The sequence below is a fragment of the Ranitomeya variabilis genome, chromosome 5, assembly GCF_051348905.1.
Source record: "Ranitomeya variabilis isolate aRanVar5 chromosome 5, aRanVar5.hap1, whole genome shotgun sequence".
Classification (NCBI taxonomy): domain Eukaryota; kingdom Metazoa; phylum Chordata; class Amphibia; order Anura; family Dendrobatidae; genus Ranitomeya; species Ranitomeya variabilis.
In genome coordinates this window covers 191,003,865-191,027,491 of record NC_135236.1, presented here as the reverse complement: position 1 = coordinate 191,027,491, position 23,627 = coordinate 191,003,865, and the positions used below count along the sequence as shown (strand labels likewise).

General features: G+C 47.2%; 1 protein-coding gene across 8 annotated transcripts in view; it reads left to right on the top strand.

Annotated features, from left to right (window-relative positions):
- Positions 1-23,627, top strand: part of LOC143775481 (high affinity cAMP-specific and IBMX-insensitive 3',5'-cyclic phosphodiesterase 8A-like) — a 534,058-nt gene that overhangs the window by 170,977 nt on the left and 339,454 nt on the right. For 2 of the 8 annotated variants that reach the window (XM_077263655.1, XM_077263659.1), the window contains exon 1: positions 17,190-18,058. The exons of 4 other annotated variants lie outside the window; for them this stretch is intronic. In XM_077263655.1, the coding sequence (XP_077119770.1) occupies positions 17,891-18,058 (168 nt within the window). In that variant the 5' untranslated portion in view covers positions 17,190-17,890. Of the gene's footprint in view, positions 1-5,833; positions 5,839-17,189; positions 18,059-23,627 lie in introns of those variants that run through there. 2 more of the 8 variants (XM_077263665.1, XM_077263657.1) reach the window with 2 other exon arrangements.

Here is a 23,627-nt window from a genome sequence, read left to right as displayed (position 1 = left end):
TTTCTTAGGATGCTGCCGCACGTGGTACAGGCGCAGCTCCGTGTCTTTCTGTCTAGCTAGGCCTCTGACAGGATCCCACCCCTGTCAGGGACCCTCTGTCTGCAGCTCCGATGTTCCTCCTTTCCCCCTGTCTGCCTGACAGGTGTTGCCTGGGCAAAGCTCAGCCAGCTTCTCTCTAACTTTCAATCCAGACCACCAGTTTTACCCTTCTGTGAAGAGTGCCCTAGTAGATAGGAGCAAGGCTCCCCCTGGTGGTCTGGAGTGTGAAGTGTGGTGTATGGTTTGTGATACCTGGTAGGAAGATCTCCTTTATTTCCATCAGACGTAACATCATTCCCCCTGGTGGAAGAACGACATTACTGCAACGACCAGGACTCTGGGGCGCTGCACATTTGTGGTATTTGTCATCTTACTTCACCCTCCTGCATCTGTTGGACATTTCTTTGGGCCGCCCCAGCTACCCTTTCCTAGGAGATCAGCTGCTACTGCCAGACTCCGCCCTAGAGTGGTACCTAGCAGCTACCTGCTGCACAAGCCTGACTTCACCACTAGAGGCTCCAGTGAGCACCAAGGTAGCTGCTTAGTCATGGCCCTCCAGAGTATGTCTAGTTTGTGGCCCAGTGGGGCCACAATACTCGCTCATGCCATCCAGTCTGGGTGCGAGCGTTACAGGCTCCATTCAAGATCTTGCCTCGTGGGATCAGAATGATTTTGAGAAAGGTCAGGAAACAACCCAGAACTACACAGGAAGACCTGGTCAATGACCTGAAGAGAGCAGGGACCACAGTCTCAAACATTACAATTAGTAATGCACTACGCCATCATGGATTAAAATCCTCCAGGGCATGCAAGGTCCTCCTACTCATGCTAGGACATGTCCAGGCCCATTTGAAATTGGCACTGACCATCTGGATGATACAGAGGAGGCATGGGAGATGGTCATGTGGTCAGATGAGACCAAAATAGAACTTTTAGGTATCAACTCCACTCGCTGTGTTTTGAGGAATAGGAAGGATGAATACAACTTGAAGAATGCCATATTAACCGTGAAGCATAATGGGAGAAATGTTATACTTTGGAGTGCTTTTCTGCAAAGGGTACAGGATGACCGTATTGAAGGGAGGATGGATGGTGTCATGTATCACAAGATTTTGTCCAACAACCTCCTTCCCTCAGTATGATAATTGAAGATGGGTCACGGCTTAAGGTACCTTCACACTAAACGACTTTGCAACGAGAACGACAACGATCCGTGACGTTGCAGCGTCCTGGATAGTGATATCGTTGTGTTTGACACGCAGCAGCGATCTGGATCCCGCTGTGATATCGCTGGTCGTTGCTGAAAGTCCAGAACTTTATTTGGTCGTCAGATCGGCGTGTATCGTCGTGTTTGACAGCAAAAGCAACGATGCCAGCGATGTTTTACAATGGTAACCAGGGTAAATATCGGGTTACTAAGCGCAGGCCCACGCTTAGTAACCCGATATTTACCCTGGTTACCATTGTAAAAGTAAAAAAAAAAACACTACATACTCACCCTCTGATGTCTGTCACGTCCCTCGGCGTCCGCGCTGCTGCTCAGAGCTTCCTGCACTGAATGTGTCAGTGCCGGCCAGAAAGCAAAGCACAGCGGTGACGTCACCGCTGTGCTTATGGCCGGCGCTCACACAGTACAGGGAAGCTGAAGGCGAGGGACGCGACAGACACGGCAATGTAAGTATGTACTGTTTTTTTTTTTTTACATTTACACTGGTAACCAGGGTAAACATCGGGCTACTAAGCGCGGCCCTGCGCTTAGTAACCCGATGTTTACCCTGGTTACCCGGGGACTTCGGCATCGTTGGTCGCTGGAGAGCTGTCTGTGTGACAGCTCTCCAGCGACCACACAGCGATGCTGCAGCGATCGGCATCGTTGTCGATATCGCTGCAGCGTCGCTTAACCCCTTCCCGACATGTGACGGTATAGTACGTCACATGTCGGGACCCCCGCTTTGATGTGCGCTCCGGCGGTGAGCGCACATCAAAGTCGCGACATGTCAGCTGTTTTTTACAGCTGACATGTGCGCGCAATAGCGGCGGGTGAAATCGCGATCACCCGCCGCTATTAACTAGTTAAATGCCGCTGTCAAGCGCAGACAGCGGCATTTAACTACCGCATCCGGCCGTGCGGCCGGATATGAGCGCATCGCCGACCCCCGTCACATGATCGGGGGTCGGCGATGTGTCAGGAAGGTAACCATAGAGGTCCTTGAGACCTCTATGGTTACTGATTGCCGGTGGCTGTGAGCGCCACCCTGTGGTCGGCGCTCACAGCACACCTGCAAATCTGCTGTGTAGCAGCGATCTTATGATCACTGCTGCATAGCAGAGCCGATCGGGCTGTGCCTGCTTCTAGCCTCCCATGGAGGCTATTGAAGCATGGCAAAAGTAAAAAAAAAAGTTTTTAAAAATGTGAAAAAAATAAAAAAAATATAAAAGTTTAAATCACCCCCCTTTCGCCCCAATCAAAATAAATCAATAAAAAAAAAAACCAACCTACACATATTTGGTATCGCCGCGTTCAGAATCGCCCGATCTATCAATAAAAAAAAAGCATTAACCTGATCGCTAAATGGCGTAATGAGAAAAAAATTCGAAACGCCAGATTTACGTTTTTTTGGTCGCCACGACATTGCATTAAAATGCAATAACGGGCGATCAAAAGAACGTATCTACACCAAAATGCTATCATTAAAAACGCCAGCTCGGCACGCAAAAAATAAGCCCTCACCTGACCCCAGATCACGAAAAATGGAGACGCTACGAGTATCGGAAAATGGCGCAATTTTGTTTTGTTTTGTTTTTTGCAAAGTTTGGAATTTTTTTTCACCACTTAGGTGAAAAATAACCTAGTCATGTTAGGTGTCTATAAACTCGTAGTGACCTGGAGAATCATAATGGCAGGTCAGTTTTAGCATTTAGTGAACCTAGCAAAATAGGCAAGCAAAAAACAAGTGTGGGATTGCACTTTTTTTGCAATTTCACTGCACTTGGAATTTTTTTCCCGTTTTCTAGTACACGACATGCTAAAACCAATGATGTCGTTCAAAAGTACAACTCGTCCCGCAAAAAATAAGCCCTCACATGGCCAAATTGACGGAAAAATAAAAAAGTTATGGCTCTGGGAAGGAGGGTAGCGAAAAACGAAAATGGAAAAACGGAAAAAGCTCCGGGGGTGAAGGGGTTAATGTGACGATACCTTTAGTCTTCCAGCATGACAATGACCCCCAGAGCAACTAAGGAGTGGCTCCATTAGAAGCATTTCAAGGTCCTGAAGTGGCCTAGCCAGTCTCCAGATATTAACTGAATAGAAAATCTTTGGAGGGAGCCGAAGCTCAATGTTGCCCAACGACAGCTCTGAAACCTGAAAGATCTGGAGAAGATTTGTATGGAGGAGTGGGCCAAAATCCCATTTGCAGTGTGTGTAAACTTGGTCAAGAACTATAGGAAATGTCTGACCTCTGTATTGCAAACAAAGATTTCTGTACCAAATACTAAGTTCTGTTTTTCTATTATATAAAATACTTATTTCAAGCAATAAAATGCTAATTAATTATGTAAAAATCATACAATGTGATTTTCAGTTTTTTTTTTAAGATTCTGTCTCTTACAGTTTAAGTGTACCTACGATAAAAAATACAAACCTCTCCATTATTTGTAGGTAGAAAAACTTGCTAAATCATCAGTGTATTAAATATTTCCCCCACTGTATACTCACCTTTCCGATGATAATCCATTAATTGCCATGAAGATACGGATGGTTTGGAGAGCAGTTATATCAGTGATACGACCGCTCTCCTCGCCGGAACACAAGGATCAGAAAGTGAGAAGCTCTGGCTGTGACTGGTGGTAACTTTAGGGTACGTTCACACAGGACTTTTTTGCTGCTTTTTTTTGCTGCTTTTTTTAATGCTAATTTAGGTGCGTTTTTTGGTGCGTTTTTTGTGCGTTTTTTGGGTACGTTCACACAGGACTTTTTTGCTGCAGATTTTTGCTGCAGATTTTTGCTGCTTTTTTTATGCCAATTTTCAGCTGCTAGGACACCTCATAATGGCTCTTCACACCTTACTACCAGGAACTCCCTCACAATAGATCACAATCAGGACACCTCACAATGGCTCTTCACACCTCACAATGGCTCACAATGGCTCTTCACACCTCACAATGGCTCACAATGGCTCTTCACACCTCACAATGGCTCACAATGGCTCTTCACACCTCACTACCAGGAACTCCCTCACAATAGATCACAATCTCAGGACACCTCACAATGGCTCTTCACACCTCACAATGCCTCACAATGGCTCTTCACACCTCACTAAGGCTACGTTCACATTTGCGTTGTGCGCCGCAGCGTCGGCGCCGCAGCGCACAACGCAAACAAAAACGCAGCAAAACGCATGCACAACGCTGCGTTTTGCGCCGCATGCGTCCTTTTTTTAATTGATTTTGGACGCAGCAAAAATGCAACTTGCTGCGTCCTCTGCGCCCGGACGCGGGCGCCGCAGCGACGCATGCGGCGCAAAACGCAAGTGCGACGCATGTCCATGCGCCCCCATGTTAAATATAGGGGCGCATGACGCATGCGGCGCCGCTGGGGCGCCCGCCGCTAATGTGAACGTAGCCTAACCACATCCCTAAGCTCTTGGCTGTGAGATCCCTTCCTGCTGGCCATGATTTTCTGCACAAAAAACGCAGCAAATAATGCTACATGCGTTTTTTCAGCGTTTTTGCAGCGTTTTTTTCATCACCCATTCAAGTCAATGGGTGAAAAAACGCTGCAAAAACGCAGCAAAAATGCTGAAAGAAGTGACATGCCCTATGTCCAAAAAAAGCAGCAAAGCAGAAAAAACTGATCAAACAAAAAACCAACGTGTGTGCATGAGATTTCTGAAATCTCATAGGCTTTACTGGTACTGTAAAAAGCAGCTGAAAATTAGCATAAAAAAAAGCAGCAAAAAAGTCCTGTGTGAACGTACCCTTAATGTCGTCACTGCCAGTCACAGGTAGTGCTTCTCACCTCAGCTCAGTGTGATCCGGCTGGCGTGGAGAGTGGTCACATCACTGATGTGACCGCTCTCCAAACCACCTGGATTGTTGTGGCACATGGCCATTAATGTATTATTAGAGAGGTGAGTATAACTCTTCTTTTTTACTAGTTGCCCGTGCAAAATTTTCGCACATTGGTAGTCGGGGGCGCAGGCAAAAGCAAGCTGGTCAAATGTAAATGTAATTAATGAGATAATGAACACAGACAGGTATTCATATATGTAATTGCAACTGAGAAACATCGTGTGAGACATCTTTGATATACTTGAACATCTGTGTATAAGGGTTATGGTTTGTTAGCATTGTTTGCAATTTATCCATTAAATCTTGTCGACATTTTCTATTGGCTGGATTGTCAATACGATGCTGCAAGGCAGCGTCAAAATCGAGAATGAAAAGGCCTGCGTAAGTTGGGTTAACCCCTTCAGGTGGTTGCAAACCTCCCACCATGTGATAAACCTGGCCATGTATTTTGAAACAATATGGTCCCCTGCCAGGAATATTAACAGTGTTCACTTCAACTGATGCAAAAGCCAAAGCATTATTAAATTGCCGTATATTTTGCAAATAGTTTTGAGCTACATGATCATTCTTTTCAATAAGTGTCTGAAGTTCTTTACAAACAGTAATGGCATGTAATTGAACCTTTCCCTAGTGGCAACAGATGGAAGCAGATTGGTCACGACCGACTTCACCTAAATAGAGCTTTGCTGAACAATGTGGACATACTTTATCCATACTCCCAACACTGTGAGTTTTAACTTCATTGTTTGGAAGTAATAAGCGAGCACAACAGTATGTCTTTGGAAGTGAATGTGGGCACCTCCTTGCACAGATGTCTTGTTGTAGACGCAGGAAATAATCAGGAGGAACTAAATCAATAGAGTGCTCTTGCAGTAGTGTTCTACCCTAATTCACTATCTGTTGTCTGTGCTTCTGTTGAGCCTGTCGATGGTTTTCAAGTCTTTGTTGCCTTTGTTCATGAGGTTGTGGTCTGATGTTCGCTGAGATGGTGTCTGAAGAGGTCTGGGACATCTCGTTCGTGTTGGCCTGCCTCGAGGCCTGCTTTTTATACGCCTCTTCCTAGTCATCCTGCAAAGTAATTCCAACCCCAAACACTGTCAGGTCTGCACACCAAATGCAGCTTGAAATGTAGAATAAGCAGTGCATGTTTCCAAATGTGTTTGCATATGTGACTCACCTGCAGTGAAGTGTGCAATCTGTTTAGATTTGTTTGTGATGTCTGAAAGCAGCTTTGTATTAGCATGCTTTGGGGTAGTGTGGTGCCACCTGCAGGTCATTTTTCCTTACTGTAGGTTTATGAAAATTGATGTTTAAACTGTATTTTGTAATCACATTGTGGATGTGTGGTTTGTTTGGCTATCTTGCTGAAGGGGACAAGTTTACCTTTCAAATGGTGTATCATTTGTGTGTGTGGGTGCAGTGTGAACGGAGATACAACGTAATCACCGAAAAAGAGTGTTTAGAAATAATATAGAAGGATTTTAATTTTTGGTGAAAAAATAGGTAAAAGAATGTGGGAGAGTTTTTATTTCAAATAAAGGAGTCTGTCTATTTCAATTAAAGGACTTTACACTGTGTGCTTATTACATTTGACTATGGGGTTAGTAATGGAGGTGTCATATAGATGCCTCTCCATTTCTAACCCGTGGGCTTGATGTCAGTGGTTATAAAACAGCTGACATCAACCCCACAACTATTACCCTACTTTCCACCGCACCAGAGCAAGTGGGAAAAGAGAGGCTAAGTGCCAGACTTGGTGTACTTTATGGATGCATCTTTTTGGGGGCAGCTGAGGACTGATGATCTTAAGTCTGGGAGGGGCCAATAGCCATAGCCTGTTCCTAGTCTATTAATATCAGCCCACAGCTCTCTGTATAGCCTTTGCTGGTTAGTAAAAATAGGGGGGATCCCACGTCATTTTTGGGGGGTCTCCCCTATAATAACCAGTAAAGGCTAAGCAAACAGCTGTGAGCTGATATTAATAACCTGGGAACCTTTATGGTTATTGGTCCCTTCCCAAAATATTAACATCAGCCCCCAACTTTCGGCGTCCCTCAGCTGGTTAGGAGAATTTCCGTGGGGGACCCCATGATGATTTTCATAATTTTTTTTATTTATTAATGAGTACAATAAAATACACACTCAAGGTAACTTTAGTTCACAGCCTCCAGGTGCTCCATCAGCTGGAAACACAAGTAACCTTAAAGTGTTCCTCAAAATTTCCCATGAGGTTTCCAGGCTTCTCAGCTTCCAGGAGGCCAGGTGGTTATGAAATAGGTTACCGGAGTTCCCTGCCACCTGGTCTCATGGTAGCTCAAGTGCTGGACTGATGAATACCACAGTGCTGAGTACCAGACTCACCGTCATTCATCAGTCCAACACTGGCGCTGTGCAGCATGAGAACCAGCTACTATGAATTCATGTGACCTTACAGTAAGGTTATTTCAGTTCACAGCGGCCCTGCCCTCGTGCGAACCAGGCGCTGTGAACTGAAATGACCTTACTGACATCACCTCAGTTCCCAGCAGCCGGGTCTCGCAAAGCGCAGCTTCAGTGTATAGGGCAGCATGAAGACTCAGTGGTTAGCATTGCAGCCTTGCAGCGCTGGGGTCCTGGGTTCAAATCCCACCAACGACAACATCTCCAAGAAGCTTGTATCTTCTCCCTGTATTTGTGCGGGTTTCCTTAGGGTTCTGGGGTTTCCGCCCACACTCCAAAAAGACCTACTGATAGAGAATTTAGATTGTGAGCCCCAATGGGGACAGTGATAATAATGTATGTAAAGCGCTGCAAAATATGAGAGCTAAGCATAATAAATAAATAATATTATAGTTTATCGCTAACCTTTGGGTTTGTTGGAAGCCCAGTGGGAAGAGTCGGCGACAGAATTGGCGTATCTAATAGATGCATCTGCAGGCTGCTATTTTTAGGCTGGGGAGGCAATATCCAGTCTGAGAATACCAGCCCCCAGCTGCCTGCATTAGCTTGGCTGGTTGTAAAAAAATGGGGGGACCCCTTGCCGTTTTTTTAAAATGATTTATTTAAATAATTAAAAGAAACGGTGTGAGGATCCCTCTATTTTTGATAACCAGCCAAGATAACGCTGACAGTTGAGGGTTGCAGCCCGCAGCTGTCAGCTTTACCTGCACTGGTTATCAAAAATAGAGAGGCCCCATGCCATTATTTTTTATTTATGTAATTATAGCACAGGCGCCAGCTGATGAATTCTCTCATCATCATATACCTACACTCAGAGGCGTAGCTAGGGTTTTGGTCCAGGGGGGGCAAAGCTTCTGAGTGGGCCCCTAACCAGGTAACCTTGACTACAACTCGGTGATGCCCCCTAATACTGGAGGAGAACCTCAGCAGATGGTCGCGCTGTTACTGAAAATAATCTCTATGTAACGAGCAATATGGATATTACCGCCATATTGTCAGTGGTAGATACCAGCCCTACAGAACATATAACAGATCACTGCACAGTTACAGATAATGTCTTACCGCTGACGTCCTTTCTGATGGAATCGGTCATTTTTCCCGTCTTTTCCATCTGGCCCAGACCGACATGACAACTTCTTAAAGCCATGACTCAGCTGCAGAGAATACAGCAAAGACACATTTAATTTCTCATATTCCAACCCCATCACCATCTATTCCCAACCTGCACAAACTGCTCATCCTGCTGATAGCCCAATACTGAGCCGCTGCTGCCGTATGTATCCCTATTACTGCACCTGATACCCCAATACTGAGCCATTGCTGCCGTATGTGACCCTATTACTGCACCTGATACCCCAATACTGAGCCGCTGCTGCCGTATGTGTCCCTATTACTGCACCTGATACCCCAATACTGAGCCGCTGCTGCCGTATGTGTCCCTATTACTGCACCTGATACCCCAATACTGAGCCGCTGCTGCCGTATGTGTCCCTATTACTGCCCGATACCCCAATACTGAGCTGCTGCTGCCGTACGTGTCCCTATTACTGCCCCTAATACCCCAATACTGAGCCGCTGCTGCCGTGTGTGCCCCTATTACTGCTCCTGATACCCTAATACTGAGCCGCTGCTGCCGTATGTGTCCCTATTACTGCCCCTGATACCCCAATACTGAGCCGCTGCTGCCGTATGTGCCCCTATTACTGCTTCTGATACCCCAATACTGAGCTGCTGCTGCCGTATGTGACCCTATTACTGCACCTGATACCCCAATACTGAGCTGCTGCTGCCGTATGTGTCCCTATTACTGCACCTAATACCCCAATACTGAGCCTCTGCTGCCGTTTGTGCCCCTATTACTGCACCTGCTGTATGGTTCTCTGTGCCCTCTAAATTCTAAAGCACCTCTCTATAATATAGTAATGCCGGGTGCAAGTGCCCTAGAAAACAGTGCCCATATTTTGCCCCTAGAAAGTAATAATGCCCTATGTGCCCCTTTGATAGCCACAGTAATCTGAGTTCCCCTATAACAATAAGTGCCCACTTTACATTTAATAAAGTCCCGAGTCTCCCCCTGTACAGCTCCCCTATACACAGCATGATGCTCTCCTATACACAGTATAATGCACCCACACAGTATACTGACTCCTTAGTAGCCCCCAAACTGTTTGATGGCTCCAACAATGTATAATGGCCCCCACACTGTAATCTCCATACTGTATGATGCCCCCCTAGATAGCCTCCATATACAGTAGCATAATGCACCAAATAGTCCACAATATAGTATAATGCACTCCCCATAGGCAGACTCTATAGCATAAGTCAGCCCCCATAGGCAGACACTGTAATAAAGCAGCACCCCCATATAGGCAGACCCTGTAATAAGGCAGTACCCCCATAGGCAGACTCTGTAATGTAAGGCAGCACCCCCATAGCAGACCCTGTAATAAGGTGGCAGACCCTGTAATAAAGCAGCACCCCCATAGTCAGACTCTGCAATAAGGCAGCCCCCATAGTCAGACCCTGTAATAAGACAACACCCCTATAGGCAGACCCTGTAATAAGGAGGCAGACCCTGTAATAAGGCAGCACCCCATAGTCAGACCCTGTAATAAGGCAGCACCCCCATAGTCAGACCCTTCAAAAAGGCAGCCCCCATAGGCAGCCCCTGTAATAAGTCAGCACCACCATAGTCAGACCCTGTAATAAGGCAGCACCCCCATAGTCAGACCCTGTAATGAGGCAGCACCCCCATAGGCAGCCCCTGTAATAAGGCGGCAGATCCCCATAGTCAGACCCTGTAATAAGGCAGCCCCCATAGGCAGCCCCTGTAATAAGGCGGCAGATCCCCATAGGCAGACCCTGTAATAAGGCAGCACCCCCCATAGTCAGACCCTGTAATAAGGCAGCAACCCCATAGTCAGACCCTGTAATAAGGCAGCACCCCTATAGGCAGACCCTGTAATAAGGCAGCAGCACCCCCATAGTCAGACCCTGTAATTAGGCAGCACCAATATAGTCAGACCCTGTAATAAGGCAGCAGCATCCATTAAATAAATACTCACCTCTCTTCTTCCTGGTTCCTGCGCTGCTCCCGCTGATATCCTGACAGCGGGCGCCGGGCAGTGACGTCATCGTGCCCGCTGTCAGTGTCGGATCCTTCTCCCATCATTGCGGTCGGCTGCATCGGCTAAATGCCGATGCAGCTGATCTTCCGCCTGCTCAGGGGCCCCATAACAGCCAGGCGGCAGAGCAGGGAGATCGATTCGCCCTGCTCTGCCGCAGAATGTAACTGTATCGGTGCACTGCACTCGCCGATACAGTTACAGTAGCGTATCTCCGGGTGGGCCCCCTCAGACACCGGGCCCGGGGCGCCCACACCCTCTGCCCCCCTCCGGTAGCTAAGCTACTGCCTGCACTTGTTGCTATCAGTGAACTTACCGCTGATCAGAGCCAGCGTTTCTTGCACTGTCACACAGATGACAGCTTGGGAAACGCCAGATGTTTGGACCCTGCATTCACTTGAATGGGGTCCTAGTTGGGGTTTGTGTTCAGGTACCGTTCTGGTACCCAAACCAAACTTTTTCTTACTGTTCGGCCAAACCCGACGGACCTGAACATCCATGGGTCCGTCCATCACTATTTAATAGTCAAAAATCTGTATTAATTTAAAAAAAAGTTCAGATTCCCTTAATAGGCTTTCTTTTAGGATTGATCAACTAACTTTATTTACCATCTCGCCCTATACATTTTGTGTCTGGCACCTCACTGCATGTGATCCTTCTCTACATTATTGCACTATGTATTAATATTTGATGCTTAAAAGTGATTATATTCAGTCATTGTCATTTTTGCCACTGAATATATAATAAGTCTTCAGTATCTTTGCTTAGGCTGGGGTTCTATGGCAATATGTCTGAATTGTCATGTGACTTTTATGCTCACAGGGAAACATTATGGATAAGCCATGGTTATGCTGTCAAGTCATGGTCATGCCACCACGTAATCTGATTAAAATGATCTTTTGGTATGTCATACATACTTGTAATGCTTTGTTCCCATCTATGCAGGCTCGGACTGGCCCACAGGGTAACGGGAATCCCGCGGTGGGCCCCTGTGTTTATCTGGGCCCCCTACCCCACTGTATGGGCAGTACTTGGCATAATTCACTTGATTCACTCTGTACAGAAAAAAAGCAGCATCTCATCATTCATTAACCAAACTGCCCAGTTTATTATTACGTAGAGATATAGGTAAATTTGTGAACGAAGGTAGTATAATATTTGCATGCAGGTGAAAAGTGCCCCCCCAAAGTCAATGTTATTGGTGGGCCCTTGTCACCCCAGTCCGACACTGCATCTATGTCTGAGTCTGGAAAAGATTCCATAATAATTTTTCAGGCAAAATAAGACCCACAATAATGAAAACCTCATTAGACCCCCTTTATAGTCAATGGATTATGTCGGGAACCATTTGTGTCTGACTTGTGAAACATCCATCTTTTGCATAAATTCCATTTTTCTGTTCCTACAATGGAACAGCATTTTTTTATATTCCCAGTGCAGATGAGAATTTAGAAGATTGCAGTGATGACGTCTGTAAGGCTACTTTCACACTAGCGTCGTGCACTGCACGCCGCAATGCGTCGTTTTGGAGAAAAAACGCATCCTGCAAAAGTGCTTGCAGGATGCGTTTTTTCTCCATAGACTTGCATTAGCGACGCAGTGCCACACGTCGCAACCGTCGTGCGACGGTTGCGTCGTGTTGCGTCGGACCGTCGCCACCAAAAAACGTTGCTTGTAATGTTTTTTGGTGCGTCGTGTCCGCCATTTCCGACCGCACATGCGCAGCCGGAACTCCGCCCCCGCCTCCCCGCACCTCACAATGGGGCAGCGGATGCGTTGAAAAACAGCATCCGCTGCCCCCGTTGTGCGGCGCTTGCACAGTATGCGTCGGTTCGCTGCAACGTCGCATTGCGACGTGCAGTGCACGACGCTAATGTGAAAGTAGCCTAATCTCACATCACCACTAATTTCCAGTAGGCCAGAAATGTAGAGGTTGCACTTGTCATCTAAAGCAACTTCGGACATGGTATCGATCACAACTTGTATCAGAGCAGTCACTCCCTTTATCAAAATGTTAAACTCTGCAGAACTTTCTTAGAACTACAGGTCCTTCTCAAAAAATTAGCATATAGTGTTAAATTTCATTATTTACCATAATGTAATGATTACAATTAAACTTTCATATATTATAGATTCATTATCCACCAACTGAAATTTGTCAGGTCTTTTATTGTTTTAATACTGATGATTTTGGCATACAACTCCTGATAACCCAAAAAACCTGTCTCAATAAATTAGCATATTTCACCCGTCCAATCAAATAAAAGTGTTTTTTAATAACAAACAAAAAAACCATCAAATAATAATGTTCAGTTATGCACTCAATACTTGGTCGTGAATCCTTTGGCAGAAATGACTGCTTCAATGCGGCGTGGCATGGAGGCAATCAGCCTGTGACACTGCTGAGATGTTATGGAGGCCCAGGATGCTTCAATAGCGGCCTTAAGCTCATCCAGAGTGTTGGGTCTTGCGTCTCTCAACTTTCTCTTCACAATATCCCACAGATTCTCTATGGGGTTCAGGTCAGGAGAATTGGCAGGCCAATTGAGCACAGTAATACCATGGTCAGTAAACCATTTACCAGTGGTTTTGGCACTGTGAGCAGGTGCCAGGTCGTGCTGAAAAATGAAATCTTCATCTCCATAAAGCATTTCAGCCGATGGAAGCATGAAGTGCTCCAAAATCTCCTGATAGCTAGCTGCATTGACCCTGCCCTTGATGAAACACAGTGGACCAACACCAGCAGCTGACATGGCACCCCACACCATCACTGACTGTGGGTACTTGACACTGGACTTCAGGCATTTTGGCCTTTCCTTCTCCCCAGTCTTCCTCCAGACTCTGGCACCTTGATTTCCGAATGACATGCAAAATTTGCTTTCATCAGAAAAAAGTACTTGGGACCACTTAGCAACAGTCCAGTGCTGCTTCTCTGTAGCCCAGGTCAGGCGCTTCTGCCGCTGTTTATGGTTCAAAAGTGGCTTTACCTGGGGAATGCGGCACCTGTAGCCCATTTCCTGCACACGCCTGTGCACGGTGGCTCTGGATGTTTCCACACCAGACTCAGTCCACTGCTTCCTCAGGTTCCCCAAGGTCTGTAATCGGTCCTTCTCCACAATCTTCCTCAGGGTCCGGTCACCTCTTCTCGTTGTACAGCGTTTTCTGCCACATTGTTTCCTTCCAACAGACTTACCATTGAGGTGCCTTGATACAGCACTCTGGGAACAGCCTATTTGTTGAGAAATTTCTTTCTGGGTCTTAGGGTACCGTCACACATTGAAATTTCCATCGCTACGACGTTACGATTCGTGACGTTCTAGCGATATCGTTACGATATCGCTGTGTCTGACACGCTACTGCGATCAGACACCCTGCTGAGAATCGTACGTCGTAGCAGATCGTTTGGAACTTTCTTTCGTCGCTTGATCACCCGCTGACATCGCTGGATCGTTGTGTGTGACAGCGATCCAGCGATGTGTTCGCTTGTAACCAGGGTAAACATCGGGTAACTAAGCGCAGGGCCGCGCTTAGTAACCCGATGTTTACCCTGGTTACAAGCGTAAACGTAAAAAAACAAACCGTACATACTCACCCGTCGGTGTCCTTCAGGTCCCTTGCCGTCTGCTTCCTGCTCTGAGTGCCGGCCGGAAAGTGAGAGAAGAGCGCAGCGGTGCTGCGCTCTGCTCTCACTGTACGGCTGCACTCAGAGCAGGAAGCAGACGGCAAGGGACCTGAAGGACACCGACGGGTGAGTATGTACTGTTTGTTTTTTTACGTTTACGCTGGTAACCAGGGTAAACATCGGGTTACTAAGCGCGGCCCTGCGCTTAGTTACCCGATGTTTACCCTGGTTACCCGGGGACTTCGGCATCGCTCCAGCGCCGTGATTGCAACGTGTGACCGCAGTCTACGACGCTGGAGCGATGATCATACGACGCTGCGACGTCACGAATCGTGCCGTCGCAGCGATGAAAATTTCAATGTGTGACGGTACCCTTACCCTCTTGCTTGAGGGTGTCAATGATGGCCTTCTTGACATCTATCAGGTCGCTAGTCTTACCCATGATGGGGGTTTTGAGTAATGAACCAGGCAGGGAGTTTTTAAAAGCCTCAGGTATCTTTTGCATGTGTTTAGAGTTAATTAGTTGATTCAGAAGATTAGGGTAATAGGTCGTTTAGAGAACCTTTTCTTGATATGCTAATTTATTGAGACAGGTTTTTTGGGTTATCAGGAGTTGTATGCCAAAATCATCAGTATTAAAACAATAAAAGACCTGACAAATTTCAGTTGGTGGATAATGAATCTATAATATATGAAAGTTTAATTGTAATCATTACATTATGGTAAATAATGAAATTTAACACTATATGCTAATTTTTTGAGAAGGACCTGTACAATTACCAAGGTGAAGTTACATGAGATAACAGCAGCAGGCACACAATCCATTCTTGCATTTGCCCGGTTTTTTGCTCAGTTTTTGGTGTTTTACTGCTTTTTTTCCTTTGCGCCAAATTCACCGTTACATTTTCCCCCTTTTTTTAAGTCCTCTTTTTGTGTTAGTCTAGTTCTTTTTCGTTCACCGCTAGGGGTGGAGTTTGGGGTTTCCAGATGTTTCGCCTGAGTCATCATTTGTGACTTTTTAAAAAGTTGCAAAATTTGTTGCAAATGTCCTCCTGCCCCCCTCCACCCTGTCCTCAGACTGATTTTATGTACGCCTGAAACTGGGACTGAAATTATGTGACATTAACAGGCCATGCGGCTTTTTCGCTATGAAGTTTTAAAAGACAAAAATATAGAGCATTTTTTTATTTTGTGCAAAATTCAGGAACAGCATCAGGGTCTCCTACTACCAGACATTCCAGGACAGTCCGAAAAATAGGGCACTTTTTACCCTGTCTGTAAAAATGAAATGTAAAGCGCCACTAATTTTTGCTGAAGAAACTTATACCACATATTTTGACAGTAATTATTAGTGTTCACATAGAATGCAGCTCACCTCTTCATAACAGAATTATGGGCCGCAGTCTGATTGGCAACCCTGAACCGTGTGCGCCATTTTGAAGAATCTTGTGTAAACAACATGAGTGAATTACAACAGAAAAAAAAGGAAAATGGACTTTAAAAAATGGGAAATGGGGAATCGGGCCCCATGTATGAAGATTCGGGCCCCATGTATGAGGAATTGGGCCCCATGTATGAGAAATCAGGCCCCATGTGTGAGAAATCGGGCCCCATGTATGAAGATTCGGGCCCCATGTATGAGAAATCAGGCCCCATGTATGAGAAATCGGGCCCCATGTATGAAGATTCGGGCCCCATGTATGAGAAATCAGGCCCCATGTATGAGAAATCGGGTCCCATGTATGAGGAATCGGGCCCCATGTGTGAGGAATTGGTCCCCATGTATGAGGAATCGGGCCCCATGTATGAAGATTCGGGCCCCATGTATGAGCAATCAGGTCCCATGTATGAGGAATCGGGTCCCATGTATGAGGAATCGGGCCCCATGTGTGAGGAATTGGTCCCCATGTATGAGGAATCGGGTCCCATGTATGAAGATTCGGGCCCCGTGTATGAGGAATCGGGTCCCATGTATGAAGATTCGGGCCCCATGTATGAGGAATCAGGCCCCATGTATGAAGATTCGGGCCCCATGTATGAGCAATCAGGTCCCATGTATGAGGAATCGGGTCCCATGTATGAGGAATCGGGCCCCATGTATGAAGATTCGGGCCCCATGTATGAGCAATCAGGTCCCATGTATGAGAAATCGGGCCCCATGTATGAGGAATCGGGCCCCATGTATGAGGAATCGGGCCCCATGTATGAAGATTCGGGCCCCATGTATGAGCAATCAGGTCCCATGTATGAGGAATCGGGTCCCATGTATGAGGAATCGGGTCCATGTATGAGGAATCGGGCCCCATGTGTGAGGAATTGAGCCCCATGTGTGAGGAATCGGGTCCCATGTATGAAGATTTGGGCCCCATGTGTGAGGAATCGGGCCCCACGCGCCTCTCTTTATAGGGGTGCAGACACCTTGGGCCTCATTTATCACAACTAACAGAAAATCTACTAGTGTTGCCCATAGCAACCAATAAGTTTGTAGTTTTCATTATATAAACTGCAATGGTAAAATTAAAGCTGAGCTCTGGTCGCAGTGGGGAACAAAGCTAGCTTTTCTCTCAGACAGATTGATATATGTGCTGGCACCTTTGCCATGAGAGCGCGCAGCGCATGGAGCCAGCACTGACGACGACATCATCATCATCATCATCATCATCATCATCATCATCATCATCATCAATCATCATCCTCCTCCTGACATTCTGCCGTGCCATCCTGACAGAAACTACCGCGCACCGGGGACCAGGAACCATTTAAACTCCCCTCCGCAATTTAACCACGCCCACAGCGCCTGCCGGCGATTGTGATTGGTTCCCCCAGAGCTCATTTCCATTGACGTCAGTAAAGGCTGGAGGTCACAGGTTTGCGGCGCTTTTATTGGCTGCGGCTTGTGTGAGAGCGGCGGTGGCGGTGAGGGAGAGACGCCGGGAGGAGGGCAGGGGAACGGGAGGAGGGCAGGGGAACGGGCGGAGGGGAGAGCGGCGCAGGCACAGAGAGCACTGCAGCATTGCGGGGTGGAATGACAGGCGCGCTGGCTGCACAGAGCGCACGACTGCGAGCACAAGAGCGCCATTTTAATTCATTGGGGCATCCTCAGCGCGTCGTGTAGCGCGGGGCATGTGCGTCGGGGCAGCGCTGCAGGTCTTTCCCTGCGGTCTTCAGTGGGCGGGGAGGGGGAATCTTCCTGTTGCCAAGAAGAGCGGAGTGTGCGAATGTAAATAAGCCTCTTCCTCCTCCTCCGCTGCTGGATGCTGGTGATGAGGAGGAGCCCCAGGGTCCCCACCAACACTGTGTAGCCGTGGAGGGGACACCGAGGAAGATCTGTGCCTTCTACCCACCCGGGGAAAGTCCGCCTGGCACCGGGGAGGCAGCGAGGGCGTGGGGACGCGATGTGGCCATGCTGCTGCTGATGCTGCACACGAGACCGGGCGATCGCCGGGATCTACATGTCCCCGCCTCAGCCGATCACTGATCGCAGGCTAGTTCTCTCTGGCGATCCCCCCGGGACATGCAGCGGAGCGGCGGCCACGCAGCGACTGGCAGCAGAGACTGACGGCGGCCCCCAGTGCTCGGGATCCGGCTAAGCATGGGCTGTGCTCCGAGCATCCACATCTCTGACAGCAGGGTGGTGTATCACAGCGGCAAAGAGTCCGACGACTCCAACTCCCCGCAGCAGACCAACACGGCGCTGTCTCCGCAGGGCAACTCCGTCCCGGGACTGTTCCTGAAATCCTCCAACACGTCCACTTATAAGGTGAGGGCTCATCCCCCCCGGCTGCGGATCCTGTGCGGCAGGGGTTAATGCCGGCCCGTCCATAGGGCCCGGTGCACCGCTCACCTGTCACTCGGGCCATTACTGTGACTGCTAATGAGGCCCGTTCACGCCATATGTTTACCGACGGGGTGTTCTCTGGCGGCAGGGCCGCTGCTCCCGCCACCGTGTCCCCCCCGTCTGGGGCCGTGTCCCCCCCGGTCTGGGGCTGTGTCCCCCCCGGTCTGGGGCTGTGTCCCCCCCGGTCTGGGGCTGTGTCCCCCCCGGTCTGGGGCTGTGTCCCCCCCGGTCTGGGGCTGTGTCCCCCCCGGTCTGGGGCTGTGTCCCCCCCGGTCTGGGGCTGTGTCCCCCCCGGTCTGGGGCTGTGTCCCCCCCGGTCTGGGGCTGTGTCCCCCCCGTCTGGGGCCGTGTCCCCCCGTCTGGGGCTGTGTCCGTGTGGTAAATACTGATATTTGTACGGAGAGGCTTTGGCACCGGTTATCAATGGCTGAATGAAATCTGTAATGTTGGGGGAATAAGCGGCTGTTATTGGCTGTCACCCTGTTCTGGGTGGCCGGGGAGCAGACTGTGCCTCTCGGAGAGCTGCAGAGAAGGCAGGAGTGTGTGCTCCCCGGCCTGCACCGGCCGCACCGCCAACACGCTGCTCCATATCCCGATTATAGCCGCTTCATTCACTTGTAGGGTAGAACCTAGCAGCCTGGCACTGCTGCCCTGGAGGGGTTAATTCCAGAGCTCTTCTCCTGGAATCCCGGTTACTAGTCCTTGGCTGCTTTCCTCTGAGGTTGGCTGTATTTTGGCTTTGTGTTCCTTTTTGAACTTTAAGTTGACTTTTATTTTCTCTAGAACTCTTCTGATTTAGGCCACGGTCACACTATCAGTATTTGGTCAGTATTTTACCTCAGTATCTGTAAGCCAAAACCAGGAGTGGAACAATCAGAGGAGACGTAGAATAGAAACCCGTCACCACTTCTGTGTTTATCACCCACTCCTGGGTTTGGCTTACAGATACTGAGGTAAAATACTGACTAAATACTGACCATGGCCTTCTACTGATTTGCCATGATGAGTATTTGGTGTGTTTTTTTTTTTTTTCTGCTGCATATTTATCATATTACAGTTCAATCAAGGTGTGTGAGACTTGTAGAAATCTCATGGCCACTGTGGCTTTTGACCTACAGATTTTTATCTATCTCTATTGCACTAAATCTGCCTTTTATTTTGCGGTTTTTCCCCATAGAATTGGATGAGATGAGGAAATTGTGCCGCTCTAAGGCTACGTTCACACGATCCGTTTTTTGCTGCGGATCCGTAGCGGAATTGCAGCTACGGATCCGCAGCCGTTTTCCATGCAGGGTACAGTACAATGTTACCCTATGGAAAACAAAACCCGCTGTGCCGACGATCCTTTTTTTCGCTGGAAAATCCGCGCGGATTTGCCAACGGAAAAAAGAAGTACCATGTAATAATAATTTTAATAATAATTTTATTTATATAGCGCCAACATATTCCGCAGCGCTTTACAACTTATAGAGGGGACTTATACAGACAATAGACATTACAGCATAACAGAAATCACAGTTCAAAACAGATACCAGTAGGAATGAGGGCCCTGCTCGCAAGCTTACAATCTATGAGGAAAAGGGGAGACACGAGAGGTGGATGGTAACAATTGCTTTAGTTATTTGGACCAGCCATAGTGTAAGGCTCGGGTGTTCATGTAAAGCTGCATGAACCAGTTAACTACCTAAGTATGTAACAGTACAGACACAGAGGCTATTAACTGCATAAAGTGTATGAGAACATGATGGAGGAACGTGATTATGTTGTTGTTTTTTTATTAATAGGCCACACAGGGATAATTAGGTTAATGCGTTGAGGCGGTAGGCCAATCTGAACAAATGAGTTTTTAGGGCACGCTTAAAACTGTGGGGATTGGGGATTAATTGTATTAACCTAGGTAGTGCAACCATGTCAATTCTTTCAGCGGATTCCGCTGCGGGTTTCCAACAGCACCAATAGGAAACTGCAGTTGGAAACCCGCAGTGGAATCCGCAGAAGAAAAAGGACACAAATCCGCCGAGAGAAGCACCGCCGTTTTCCACTGCGGATTTCCCCGAAAAAGGACCGGAAAAATCCGCAGTGAAAAACGGATCGTGTGAACGTAGCCTTAAGCAGCGTGTGTTTTAGTGTGAATCTGCACAGGGCTGCCGATAACGGGTCACTCACACTAGCGATGAAATTGGACAAGTGTAATGTTAAACTATGGGGCACATCACATGTGCGATTATTTTCGCTCGCAGAATCAGCACGAGAAAATATTGCGGCATGCTGCGAGAATCGGATCACGTGCACTCATATAAGGGCTCATTTCCACATGCGAGGCACACGTCCGTATCCCGCATGTGGAAACCAAGCTCTGGCGCCGGCACTTTGGAGCGGAGCTGTGCAGCTCCATGTGTTCCTATGCGGCCGCACGCTCCGCTCTGGAGTGCCGGTGCCACAGCTTGGTTTCCACATGCGAGATACGGACGTGTGCCTCGCATGTGGAAATGAGCCCTAAGTCTATGGATCCGTGTGAGCTATCGCACTGCATTCGGGTATCACCCACGTGCAGTGCGATTATCGCGGAGGGAGAAATGACGTCTCCCGTCTCCTCCCCACCTGCGCCTTGATTCTCTCGTGCCACAGAAGATCGGAGCACTGACACTGATCACACAGCACAGCTGGAGCCGAGGGTCACTATCCTCTCTCATCAGATGTCATACGCTGGGGTGATTCCAGCCTAAAGTTTCATCAAAATCAAGTATCAAAAACAAAGCAGTTTTATTTCAAACATGACCCATCAAAAGGAGACACGGACCATAGCTGAAAAAGGTGATAAAAATGCCATAAAATACAATAAACAAAAATGTAATGGCCTAAAGTGGTGCAAGAAATCTGTACCGTCAAAAAAAAGTATCCAATGCGCAGTGTGTATATTTTATTAAAATTTTAGTCCCCAGTGGTTGATTTTTAATAGCGAACTGAAAAGATGGCATCAACCATTGAGGGCTCACAAATTGTAAAATTTTTCATTGTGGGAACTTTGGGCCTGTGTGGTATTCTCACAATCAGCAAACTTGTTATCTGCATGTACAAAACTACTATATAGTATATAGAATCATTGCTACTAGAAATGTTGTGTTTTAATATTTAATTGATTGTGGTCTGCACAATCCAAATCTGGGTAAGATCAGCCCTGTCAAAAATGTTCAAAAGGGTGGGGTCACACTACCGTAGAATACGGCGGAGTGCTATGCGAGAAAACATCGCATAGCACTCGGCCCAATGTTACTCTATGGAGCAGCTGACATCTGGATTTTTTTTTTTTTCCTCAGGTGTATTCGACGTGCATGTAAAATCGCAGCAGGCTGCAATTGGCACCTAGTCTTGCCAATGTAAGCCTATGGGTGCGAGAGTAAAAAAATCTCACAGCATTCAGACCATGCGAGTACGGTCTAATTTTTATGCACCGATCTCCTTTGAAAAGCTGGCATTTCATCTGCAATGTACAGTAAAATACAGCAGGACCCGATAGAATAGATGAATTACCTACAGTGTATACAAATTATTACGTACAAATTATTAAAAGGTTATCTGTCTGGGGGAAAAAAAAAATGGCGCGGGCTCCCAAGTAATTTTCGTAACCAGCAGAGGGAACGCTGACGGCTGGGGACCTATGTTTATAGCCTGGGAAGGGGTAATACCCATGGAGCTTCACAGGCTATTAATAGCAATATACTTATCCTTTACTGGCTATTAAACCCCCCCCCAAAAAAAAAACAAAAAACGTAGGGCCTCCCTATAATTACTAACCAGCAAAGGCTAGGCACACATCGATATTAATAGCCTAGGAAGGGGCTATGAATATTGCCCCCCCCAGGCTAAAAATATCAGCTCTCAGCCACCCCAGAAAAGGCAAATTTATAAGATCTACCAATTCTGACACTTAGCCTCGCTCTTCCCACTTGCCCTGTAGTGGTGGCAAGTGGGATGATAGTTGGGGAGGGGGGTTTGATGTCACATTTGTATTGTCAGCTCACATCAAGCCCGGAGGTTAGTAATGGAGAGGCGTCAATAAGACTCCCCCATTACTAACCCCCATAGTCACATTGTATGAAAACAGACACCCAGAAAAAGTCCTTTAATTGAATGAAATACTCTTTTAAAATATCTTAATTAAAACATACTTAGGACCTCGCTCATTTCAGAGTCCTGCAAAAGAGTTAAAATGGCAGACAACAATATCTCACCTTTCCACAAGAAGAAGATCCATTTGTCCCACAACAAATCTAGCTGTGCAACATCTAGATGGTAGGCTTTATGGCTGCTTGATGTGACCATACAGCCTGCCATCCAGCAGAGACACTGAGCAGCGTGTGCTCAGCGTCTCTCTGTGAACTCTTATCACCTGTCTGAAAGTTCTCCTGCTTGTGGTGCCATCAGACAGGTCTCTGCTCAGTGTTTCTGCTGGATGACAGGCTATATGGTCACATCATGCCACCATGCAGCCTGCCATCTTGATGTAGCACAGCCCACAACCGCTTTCACTTCATATTGGACGCAAGTTGCACGCAGCCCAATAGCCATTGAATTCAGTGTACATGGAACTTGTCTGTGATTTTGGATTTTATTTTATATTTTTTTTTAAGCAAAATCTTAACTCTAAAATAATCACGTCAGGAAGTTGCATAAGGCTATGTGCACACGCTGCGGACTGGTGTGCGGATTTTTCAGCACTGATTTTGATAAATCCGCAGGGCAAAAACACTGCGTTTTTTCCTGCGGATTTATCGCCGATTTACCGCGGTTTTTGTGCGGATTCTACTGCGTTTTTTTTTATATGGAGCAGGTGTAAAGCCGCTGCGGAATCCGCACAAAATTGACATGCTGCGGAAAATAAACCGTAGTGCACAGCGGTTTTTATTTTCCATAGGTTAACATGGTATTGTACACCGCATGGAAAACTGCTGCGGATCCGCAGCGTCGAAAACGCTGCGGATCCGCAGTAAAAACCGCAACGTGTGCACATACCCTAAAGGTTCTTGGACAGACGACACATGTCATGTAGCCTCAGTCTACTGAATACTGGTCACCATGAAGTGGACCACCTGAGCAATGTGTCTCAGTTCCCGAGACACAACTCCTGGTGGTTGTAGTAGTCGGGGTCATTTTTCTGCAGTTTGAGGGTTCTATTTCCTCTCTATTCCAGCAAGTGTTGGAATATAAGACATACAGGGCTTGAGAAATCTCATTTTCCAACCATTCTTTTCATTGCGGTTGTGCCTATTACACAGAGTGCCATTGTGCTGTGTGACAAGCGTCTCTGCGCATACAGACGTGTCACTGCTATACATGGTGACCAGTCAGTTACCAGACTGAAATTACCCTGTCATGGGGGGGAAAAATAATTATATAACATAAAAATATATATACTGTTTAGAATATGTTTTATATTCTTTTCTCCAGTATAAGAAGGAATGACCTTCCCCTTGTCAAAAGCCGATCCGTG